The 12014-nt window shown below is 39.8% G+C and overlaps 1 protein-coding gene across 3 annotated transcripts in view; it reads right to left on the bottom strand.

Annotated features, from left to right (window-relative positions):
- Window positions 1-12014, bottom strand: part of homer2 (homer scaffold protein 2) — a 153879-nt gene that overhangs the window by 94645 nt on the left and 47220 nt on the right. Inside the window, exons 1-3 of one of the 3 annotated variants that reach the window (XM_034194845.1) lie at window positions 9416-9422; window positions 7603-7605; window positions 1220-1229 (exon numbers count right to left, since the gene is read on the bottom strand). The exons of the other annotated variants lie outside the window; for them this stretch is intronic. Of the exons in view, the coding sequence (XP_034050736.1) occupies window positions 1220-1224 (5 nt within the window). The 5' untranslated portion in view covers window positions 1225-1229; window positions 7603-7605; window positions 9416-9422. Of the gene's footprint in view, window positions 1-1219; window positions 1230-7602; window positions 7606-9415; window positions 9423-12014 lie in introns of those variants that run through there. 3 annotated transcript variants of the gene reach the window in all.

Raw genomic sequence — 12014 nt, 5'->3', positions numbered from 1 at the left:
ATAGTCCAACAGTTTAAGAACAATGTTTCTCAGTGTTCAATTGCAAGGAATTTAGGGATTCTATCATCTACAGTCCATAATATAATTAGAAAATTTAGAAAATCTGGAGAACTTTCTACACGTAAGCGGCAAGGTCAAAATCCAACATTGAATGCCCATGACCTTCGATCCCTCAGGCGGCACTGCATTAAAAACTGACATCATTGTGTAAAGGATCTTACCACGTGGACTCAGGAACAATTCAGAAAACCACTGTCAGTTAACACAGTTCATCACTACATCCACAAGTCTATAATGCAAAGCGAAAGCCATACATCAACAATATCCAGAAACGCCACCGCCTTCTCTGGGCCCGAGCTCATTTGAAATGGACAGACACAAAGTGGAACAGTGTGCTGTGGTCTGATGAGTCCACATTTCAAATTGTTTTTGGAAATCATGGACGCCGTGTCCTCCGGACAAAAGAGGAAAAAGACCATCCAGATTGTTACCAGCGCAAAGTTCAAAAGCCAGCATCTGTGTTGGTATGGGGTGTGTTAGTGCCCATGGCATGGGCAACTTACACATCTGTGATGGCACCATCAATGCTGAATGGTACATCCAGGTTTTGAAGCAACACATGCTGCCATCCAAGCAACGTCTTTTTCAGGGACGTCCCTGCTTATTTCAGCAAGACAATGTCAAGCCACATTCTGCACGTGTTACAAAAGCGTGGCTTCATAGTAAAAGAGTGCGGGTACTAGACTGGCCTGCCTGCAGTCCAGACCTGTTGCCCACTGAAAATGTGTGGCGCATTATAAAGTGTAAAAATATGACAACAGAAACCCCAGACTGTTGAACAACTGAAGTCATACATCAAGCAACAATGGGAAAGAATTCCATCTACAAAGCTTCAACAATTAGTGTCCTCAGTTCCCAAACACTTACTGAGTGTTGTTAGAAGGACAGGTGATGTAATACAGTGGTAAACATACCACTGTCCCAGCTTTTCTGAAATGTGTTGCAGGCATCCATTTCAAAATGAGCAAATATTTGCACAAAAAGAAAGTTTATCAGTCTGAACATTAAATATCTTGTCTTTGTGGTGTATTCAATTGAATATAGGTTGAGGAGGATTTTTTTTGTTTTGTTTTGTTTTTTACAAAACATCCCAACTTCATTGGAATTGGGGTTGTAAAAACTGTTGAGGTCTAAGGTTCTAAAAACATTCTGGACTCACACCATTGCCACTCATTATAGAAACTGCATAATTTATTACTACCCTTGAAAAATGACAGCTACCTATTTTATAAATGCTACCCAATCTAGAGCCCACGGACAAGGCTCTAGAAGTTTGGTTTGTTTGCTGCTCAGCTGACAAAAAGAAAAAAAAAAAAAGCAATGTCCGAAATCCACAGTTTTTGGCTTATTGTTAGATGAAGACTCTGCCATGTTAGTTGATATACAGTGAGGCAAATAAGTATTTGATCCACTGTCAATTTTGCAGGTTTTCCCACCTACAAAGAATGGAGAGGTCTGTATTTTTTATCACTGGTACACTTCCACTGTGAGAGACAGAATAATAAAAAAGTCACGTTATGATTTTTAAATAATTAATTTGGATTTTATTTCAAACAAAAATGGTACTCTATTTTTTTGTGTGTTTAAATCATATTCTAACAGAATAAGGCGAGTTTTTGCTTTTACAAAACAAACAAACCAAAAACAACCAAATTTTATTTCATGACAAATGAGCCTACACGATAACCAATTGGTCAACTTTTGTATTAAAGATGCCAGTAGGTTAGTTCATACATGCAACTATCAAATACAACATTAGGAAGTCCCATTATTTCCCCTTGAAGACATCAATCTAGAATTACTTTCATAACAGTATGCCATCACCGTGTAACGTTTCATTACAATCTATAAACTGGTTTAGAAGGAACTGTGCTCATGAGACTCACAAACAGATGGGCGGACAGAGAGGGCGGTTCCTGTATAAGTAGTTCCACCACCCCACCCCAAGAAGACTTTGTTTGTGGGGGGTACAACTAGAAGGACTTTCAAAATGGCTTCTACTCCAACAGCCCAAAATGAAAAGGCAACAGTCTTACAAAATTTCCTGCCAAAATGATATCTACAGTTTAGTGATACATCTGTGGCAGGTAAATGGTTATTTTAGAAAAGTGGGGATGGACCAGTTGTCTGCCTGGGTGGTTATCATCCAGGACCCAAAGTGGTTCCATGGTGTCATGGGTGCTGCGAAACATGGTACCAGCACATGCTCAGAGGACTTGATTTGATTTATTGATATATGCAATCCATGTGCCAGCCTTAGCTGTGTTGTTGTGGCACAAGTATGACCAAAATTAATTGAGCATTTAATCAAATTTCCTCAGTCATCTGAAAATGTGACAGATACCACATGTTCCCATAACCTGCTGAACGGACAGGCGAACAGACAAAACAGCACACATTGAGCTATAAAAAAAAGTGAGTCTTCCAAGCTGTTTTTAACATTTTCCTCCACAGACGTTTTGTGTGCGCGTGTGTGATCAGTGTTGAGTATTGAAGCATTCACATTTCTCTGAGATTGTGTCTAAAGAGCTTTGTGTCCTCAGAGACGCCAAGTCTTGAATATTTAAGCATGTGGCAACAGGTGATAATAACACAAACTCCAAAATCCTCATGGCAACCCAAAGCCATTTGCACATCACACTCATTTCAGAAGTGGCTACATTACATTATATTATTTGTGCTTGCACAATACTGTTCCCCTGACTTCCATTTAAAATTACGAGTTTCAAATGGAAACACCTTAGGAAAAATATCCATAATGCACTGGGACCAAAACATTCACAATAACATATCAAGCAAAAAAACATTTTCATACTCAGATTACACAGTAGGGATGGGGTCGATCCAATCCAATATTTGTATCGGTTCCGATACCAACGTAATTCACGGATCGGAAATTTCCGATATAACGTGCAGAGTTTTCCAATCCAGGAGCCACGTCCTGTGTGTATGTTTTCTACTGAAACGTCTCCACAAGTGCTGTGGAGTGCGAGGGAGTTGGGAGGGTGTCTCAATGAGACCCAGAGTAATGAGACACACCTCTGTTGAGGAAATCCTTTCCGCAGTTTGCAGCAAGCTAGCAGGAAAGCATTGAGGAGTACTGTCGCTGACCATCTTTTCATCACATGTTCGTTGGGTGGAAATATTTTATACAAGAAACACCACAAAGCAAGACAGCAACGCGCAATGTTTGCAAAGTCATTGTACAGAGTGGTGGAAGCTCTGTTGTGACCTACAGTACAGAGAACTCAAACATTTGAAAAAGCGCCAAATTAAAGAGCACAAGGATTTTTAGCTAGGGTGCAGAAAGAAAAAAGGAGCTGAGAGGAATGCTTAACCCAGACTGACTCCAAATATGAGTAAATTAAGTACGTTTATTTTTTGGTGGTTTCTTGTGGCATTTTGGAAATGCAGAAATGCACTCTGTCCTCAAAACGGTTCATATACTCGGGGCGGGTGTCCCATCTGCTGCTCATGAGATGAAACTCCAGCCACAGCCCCATTCACATGCACATAAACATGTGCACCATTAATCAGATTTATTTAGTTTTTACATTTGAGAGTTTCAGAATTCTAAAGAGCTAATTTCTTGGAGAGAGAGAGAGAGAGAGAGAGAGAGAGAGAGAGAGAGAGAGAGAGAGAGAGAGAGAGAGAGACAGGGGTGCCCCAAAAATTGCGTATGAGTACATGTACGATTTTGAGGAAGGCGCATGTTTCTGCATTTCCAAAATGTCACAAGAAACCACCAAAAAAATAAGTACTTAATTCTTTCACCAAAACATCAAACCTAGGATTGTATCTTAGATGCACAGTTGTCCCTCACTATATTGCGGTTCACCTTTCATGGCCTCGCAGTTTTGCGGATTTTTTTAGTGCAATTCTTCTTCTTTTTTAAACAGCGCATTGTGTTCTGAGTCCTCATCAGGCAGGCCGGTCGGCATCACCACGATTGCTCTCACTGCCTCCGATGCAGCGGGCCACTCACACCGCCCCACTGTCTGCTGTGCGGAGTTGCGGCCAAAATATGGCAACAGGTCCAGAGACTACGCTCGCTGTTTTGATGCAGAGCGCTCCAGCAGCCAGCAAGGATAGAATTCTTGTGGAAAAATCCGCAGCGTTGCATGGTCTCGGTAACCGCAGCCGCAGAGCTCCGTGGCCATTGAGAGAGGTTTGTATCTTTTTAATGACTTGGATTCTTTGCGGGTCCTGCATCCGTCCTGCAACGGTAACACCGGAGGCAGTGAGCGAAGAAAGAGCATGTGCATTGTGTTCTGCGTGTGTCTGTTTATAAGAATCTTCTCGCCCAGAAGAAAAAAAGAGCATCAGCAACTACCCATAACTGTGTTCTTCACTCGGAAAAAGACACCTGCACCGAGGTGTCACTGCGGAGCGGCGCCAGGACGAAGAGGCGCGATCAGAGGAACTGTGAAATACTGGTCAGTCACTATTAATAATTTCTTATGTGTCCAACCTCGTAGGTTGATCATTAAAATTAAATGTTAGTTCTAAAAGCCATCATAATTATTTATAGGAAAATGTTCTATTTTTATTTCTCAAACAAATGTTTGTGCCTGAAAACAGGTTTTGATCTTTCTTTCATTCTTTTTTCATTCTATAATACTGGACTTATTTTTCTACTAAGGTTTGAACTTAGAGTGTTTACACAGGAGAGAAAAGTGAGAAAATGATAATGCCTGTTTGAGAAAAGTATATAAAGTGTGTAGTGAGGGGTTTTACAGCTCTATAAAAAAGCCCTCCGTAAAGCTAGGACATCTTTCTACTCATCACTAATTGAAGAAAATAAGAACAACCCCAGGTTTCTTTTCAGCACTGTAGCCAGGCTGACAAAGAGTCAGAGCTCTATTGAGCTGAGTATTCCATTAACTTTAACTAGTAATCAATCAATCAATCAATTTTTTTCATATAGCGCCAAATCACAACAAACAGTTGCCCCAAGGCGCTTTATATTGTAAGGCAAGGCCATACAATAATTATGTAAAACCCCAACGGTCAAAACGACCCCCTGTGAGCAAGCACTTGGCTACAGTGGGAAGGAAAAACTCCCTTTTAACAGGAAGAAACCTCCAGCAGAACCAGGCTCAGGGAGGGGCAGTCTTCTGCTGGGACTGGTTGGGGCTGAGGGAGAGAACCAGGAAAAAGACATGCTGTGGAGGGGAGCAGAGATCGATCACTAATGATTAAATGCAGAGTGGTGCATACAGAGCAAAAAGAGAAAGAAACAGTGCATCATGGGAACCCCCCAGCAGTCTACGTCTATAGCAGCATAACTAAGGGATGGTTCAGGGTCACCTGATCCAGCCCTAACTATAAGCTTTAGCAAAAAGGAAAGTTTTAAGCCTAATCTTAAAAGTAGAGAGGGTGTCTGTCTCCCTGATCTGAATTGGGAGCTGGTTCCACAGGAGAGGAGCCTGAAAGCTGAAGGCTCTGCCTCCCATTCTACTCTTACAAACCCTAGGAACTACAAGTAAGCCTGCAGTCTGAGAGCAAAGCGCTCTATTGGGGTGATATGGTACTACGAGGTCCCTAAGATAAGATGGGACCTGATTATTCAAAACCTTATAAGTAAGAAGAAGAATTTTAAATTCTATTCTAGAATTAACAGGAAGCCAATGAAGAGAGGCCAATATGGGTGAGATATGCTCTCTCCTTCTAGTCCCCGTCAGTACTCTAGCTGCAGCATTTTGAATTAACTGAAGGCTTTTTAGGGAACTTTTAGGACAACCTGATAATAATGAATTACAATAGTCCAGCCTAGAGGAAATAAATGCATGAATTAGTTTTTCAGCATCACTCTGAGACAAGACCTTTCTGATTTTAGAGATATTGCGTAAATGCAAAAAAGCAGTCCTACATATTTGTTTAATATGCGCTTTGAATGACATATCCTGATCAAAAATGACTCCAAGATTTCTCACAGTATTACTAGAGGTCAGGGTAATGCCATCCAGAGTAAGGATCTGGTTAGACACCATGTTTCTAAGATTTGTGGGGCCAAGTACAATAACTTCAGTTTTATCTGAGTTTAAAAGCAGGAAATTAGAGGTCATCCATGTCTTTATGTCTGTAAGACAATCCTGCAGTTTAGCTAATTGGTGTGTGTCCTCTGGCTTCATGGATAGATAAAGCTGGGTATCATCTGCGTAACAATGAAAATTTAAGCAATACCGTCTAATAATAATGCCTAACGGGAAGCATATATAAAGTGAATAAAATTGGTCCTAGCACAGAACCTTGTGGAACTCCATAATTAACTTTAGTCTGTGAAGAAGATTCCCCATTTACATGAACAAATTGTAATCTATTAGACAAATATGATTCAAACCACCGCAGCGCAGTGCCTTTAATACCTATGGCATGCTCTAATCTCTGTAATAAAATTTTATGGTCAACAGTATCAAAAGCAGCACTGAGGTCTAACAGAACAAGCACAGAGATGAGTCCACTGTCCGAGGCCATAAGAAGATCATTTGTAACCTTCACTAATGCTGTTTCTGTACTATGATGAATTCTAAAACCTGACTGAAACTCTTCAAATAGACCATTCCTCTGCAGATGATCAGTTAGCTGTTATACAACTACCCTTTCAAGAATTTTTGAGAGAAAAGGAAGGTTGGAGATTGGCCTATAATTAGCTAAGATAGCTGGGTCAAGTGATGGCTTTTTAAGTAATGGTTTAATTACTGCCACCTTAAAAGCCTGTGGTACATAGCCAACTAACAAAGATAGATTGATCATATTTAAGATCGAAGCATTAAATAATGGTAGGGCTTCCTTGAGCAGCCTGGTAGGAATGGGGTCTAATAAACATGTTGATGGTTTGGATGAAGTAACTAATGAAAATAACTCAGACAGAACAATCGGAGAGAAAGAGTCTAACCAAATACCGGCATCACTGATAACGATACATCTTTGGGATGGTTATGAGTAATTTTTTCTCTAAAATTTTGTTAGCAAAGAAAGTCATGAAGTCATTACTCATTGCTTGCCTCTACTGGTGGTTGGCTCTCACTGCGGTATTGTATCACTTCCTGTTCCGGAGCACAGCGGTGTTTTTCTGTATCTGTTAGCTGTTTAATCTGCGCAGTTAGATTGATCTAGTTATCTAGATTACGATTTGTTTTCCCAGCTGAAAAACTAATTCATGCATTTATTTCCTCTAGGCTGGACTATTGTAATTCATTATTATCAGGTTGTCCTAAAAGTTCCCTGAAAAGCCTTCAGTTAATTCAAAATGCTGCAGCTAGAGTACTGACGGAGAATAGAAGGAGAGAGCATATCTCACCCATATTGGCCTCTCTTCATTGGCTTCCTGTTAATTCTAGAATAGAATTTAAAATTCTTCTTCTTACTTATAAGGTTTTGAATAATCAGGTCCCATCTTATCTTAGGGACCTCGTAGTACCATATCACCCCAATAGAGCGCTTCGCTCTCAGACTGCAGGCTTACTTGTAGTTCCTAGGGTTTGTAAGAGTAGAATGGGAGGCAGAGCCTTCAGCTTTCAGGCTCCTCTCCTGTGGAACCAGCTCCCAATTCAGATCAGGGAGACAGACACCCTCTCTACTTTTAAGATTAGGCTTAAAACTTTCCTTTTTGCTAAAGCTTATAGTTAGGGCTGGATCAGGTGACCCTGAACCATCCCTTAGTTATGCTGCTATAGATGTAGACTGCTGGGGGGTTCCCACGATGCACTGTTTCTTTCTCTTTTGCTCTGTATGCACCACTCTGCATTTAATCATTAGTGATCGATCTCTGCTCCCCTCCACAGCATGTCTTTTTCCTGGTTCTCTCCCTCAGCCCCAACCAGTCCCAGCAGAAGACTGCTCCTCCCTGAGCCTGGTTCTGCTGGAGGTTTCTTCCTGTTAAAAGGGAGTTTTTCCTTCCCACTGTAGCCAAGTGCTTGCTCACAGGGGGTCGTTTTGACTGTTGGGGTTTTACATAATTATTGTATGGCCTTGCCTTGCAGTATAAGGTGCCTTGGGGCAACTGTTTGTTGTGATTTGGCGCTATATAAAAAAAAATCGATTGATTGATTGATTAAAAAAAAAAAAAAAAACTATAATAATTGTAAAAAATAACTGACTACTTCGTGGATTTCGCCTATCGTGGGTTATTTTTAGAACGTAACTCCCGCGATAAACGAGGGACCACTGTACTGGCAAATTGTAGCTGAACTTTCAGGTCTTCTGTTTAAGAAAATCCTCCTCTATACCACTTCATCATGAAGGTGTATAACTAGGGATACAAAATATCCTCATATAAAATCAACAATAATGATAATAATAATATTAAAGCAAACAGAGCTCTGGTTTCTGAATAGTATCAGTATCGGCAGATATCCAAATTCAGGTATCATGATCGGATCAGTAGTAAAACAATGTGGACTGGTGCATCCCTATTACACACAGATTCAATTTCAATTATTTAGTACACTCAATCATTTTGTTACAACAGTTCATATTAGGGTTGCACGATTTAATGAAAAAGTCATATTCTGATGAAAGTACAAAATAAAGTTATGGTACTGCTGCATAATGTAGCAATTTTCACTTTGCTTATTTTTTTCTTCAGTTTTATTTTTTTAGTATGATTTGGAAAAGAGTTTATTTGCTGTGTCAAACAAAAAAATCTGTTTATTGGAGGAGAGTGACTGAAAATACAACTGTGGAACATTGCACATGTTTAATACAAATCCTCAAAAATGTAAAAGGTAGATTAAACACTGATTTTTCACAATATGACCTCTTCAGTAATTATCTTACTTGATCAAGAAGTTAATATGTACTCTTCATTTTCATATCTGCTCTTTGAAAGTTAACGAGGAACTATGTAACATTTTTATATACATTTTACAGTTTAAAAATAACTAATTGCTAATTGACTCATTTAGGGAAGAATGGAGGCCGGCCTTTTGTAGCCACTGGTAGGTCTGATGGATATCAGCCATTTCTTCTATCTGTCCATAGCACATCCCATAGAGGATGTACTATATTCCATGATATTATCGCTTCCTGTTCCTTATCGCTGTTCTGATGTATTCATGGATGCTCCTTGTCTCATCCTGGATTGTGGCTCTTACACCCCCTAATCCTCACCCTCCCTCCTTGCGTTGCTCAAAGAGCCTCAGGGTACTGGACTTTGGGTGGAAACCTCCGTGCATTGTGAGTTTTCATGTCTTGACATCAGTGGTATCTTTCTTCTCCTGTAGCCAACTTATCCCAACTGGGTATCTGATGACTGTTAGGGCGTATGTATTGATATGTATTGTGTGTATATTATATACACACATATATTGCACTTTAAAACAAAATGTTTTACATATTTCATATCCTTCACATTTGAAAAAAAATGTAGTGGTCAGTATTGTGCACACATGCAAACCACAGAGGCATACAATATAATGCATGAAGATTTAAGTCACACCCTTGCACAGGGAGGGGAGGTGATGGTCTTTCAAACAGTCTAGTGATTAAGGTGTTGAGCTTGAGTCCAGAAGATCATGGATTCAAATCCCCGCCTGACTGGAAAATCACTAAGGGCCTTTGGGCAAGGCCTTTAATCCCCTATTGCTCCCGGTGTGTAGTGAGCGCCTTGTATGGCAGCACCCTGACATCGGGGTGAATGTGAGGCATGATTGTAAAGCGCTTTGAGCGTCTGCTGCAGATGGAAACGCGCTATATAAATGCAGTCCATTTACCATTTGCACAGTTAAAATTGCACAAGCTGCACACCTGATGTGAATAAGAGCCTGAATTCACATACAATGTTGAAAGTTGGTATGGTTAGAGATTTGAGGCAGCTTGTTGTGATTTGGTGCTATATAAATGAAATAAATTGAAACTGATTTATAACTGAAACTGTATGCGCCACTTTAAAATCCCATTTAATGAAGTCCTATGTAGACTTTGAGGTTCATTGCAAAACCACATTCTGCACAAATTACAAAAAGCCATGGCTGTGGAAGACTGTACAGATACTGTACTGGCCTGCTTACAGTCCTGACCTGTCCTCAATATAGAATGTGTGCCAAACTTTGACAGGAACAATGCAATGACAACCCCTGTATTGCTGCACAGCTTAAAACATGTTTGTCGGAAGAATAGGACAAAATGACACCTAAAGTGCTTCATCATTTGGCATCTTATTGGAATGTGTTACAGGTCTTAAAGACAGGAATATATTTGTGCTGCAAGACCTCAGAAAAATGTGACATTGCAAGATCCATTCTGCCACAGCTGCTTGCTTTTAGAACAATGTGTGATGTGAGTTCAAAAGAGCCAAGATAGACACAGTTCTATGACTACAGTTTACTTATCACACCATGCGTATGTTCTGTGAAGAAAAAATAAAAGCACATCATGAGAGAGTTTACTTCTTAATGGTCAGTTTGGTTTGTTTGATATGTTATTCCTATTACAAAGTTATGGTGAACTGCCAAATATTAGGTCTGTATCTTGCAAACATTTTAAGTTTGAAAATTTTTGTGAATTTTTCCACATAGTGTGAAAACCGTATTTTCTACCAACTTTGTACGTTAATGAGCCCCCAATATGCCTCATTTTTTTTCAACAACTATAAATTGTGTTAAAACAACCTGGTATATCATTTAAATGTGTAGATATGTTCCATTATATCACAAGCCATCATACAAAATGTTCTATATCCATAGCTGGTATATTTCTTTGATTTTGAACTAATCAAAGATACGAACGACTTACAATTTCGGGTTTTCTACCATTTTAAGGCCTTTCTGGAAGGCAGATCACACTAGATACCCCAAAACTGCCACAATTTCCCATACTACACCAAAGGTTAGCCTGGCATGAGCAGTTTCAAAGCTGTGAGGCATATAGGAAGCTCATTATTAATGTGCAAAGTTGGTAGTAAACAGTGTTTGTGATATTTGAAAAATTCACAAAATTTCCAAAGGCTGTAACCTCAAATGTTTTCAAGATATAGATCTAATATTTGGCATTTCACCCTAACTTTGGAATGTGATTAACATATAAAATTGACAGAATAAAGCTGAGAGGTGACCTGGAAATTTTTTTCAAAACTGAGTGATTTCAAATGGAATGACCCAATAGACATACCATCTCATGAGCTATCGAGGCTTTTCATTCTTGTAGGATCATGATTTGCACATGAATTAAATATAGCCTTTTATTTATTTATTAACTTTTGTTTTTTTAAATCATCTAGGTTTTGGAAACAACAGAAGCCATTATTCAGATTCCTGTTCTTTCTCTCCATCTCTCTCTCACACACACACACACACACACACACACACACACACACACACACACACACACACACACACACACACACACACACACACACACACACACACACACACACACACACACACACACACACGTTGACCTTTGCAGTGGTAATGTTTGGAGCCAGCTCACACTGTCAGGAAATGAGCAGTTAAAGGCCACTGTGGAACACACAGATGTACTCACATAAACCATTGATGCAAAATGGTTATCTGCATTTCAGAGGCTAAGGATCAGGGGGGCGACATGCTGATTGATTTTACTGTATGAAATAAATGATGTTTGGGACATTATGATATGTTTAATTTGGTGCCCTGACTGTTGGGTGGGTGTGCTCAGTTTCAGTGTGTTGCTTTAAATAATTTACAGGTGTGTGTGTGTACTCATCTCATGTTAAACAGGTTTCAGTTGACAGACACAGTTTGCAGACAAACAAGACCAGAAGGTTTTTGTATTTTTGCCATTGGACACTATCGCAACAATGATTAAAAGAAACAAGAATTAATCCGGCAGTCTCCAGTGGATTTGGGGCTCTGATCTGACATCACATTTCAACTGGCAAAGTCGCATTCAGCAGAACGATTTCCTCTGTTTCAAGCCCTTTGTGAATGCTGGGGGAAGCCGGATTTGAGCGGGATTTGCCACGGTCTGAA

Source organism: Thalassophryne amazonica, chromosome 2 (genome assembly GCF_902500255.1).
Source record: "Thalassophryne amazonica chromosome 2, fThaAma1.1, whole genome shotgun sequence".
Lineage (NCBI taxonomy): Eukaryota > Metazoa > Chordata > Actinopteri > Batrachoidiformes > Batrachoididae > Thalassophryne > Thalassophryne amazonica.
This window is presented reverse-complemented; position numbering and strand designations above follow the sequence as displayed.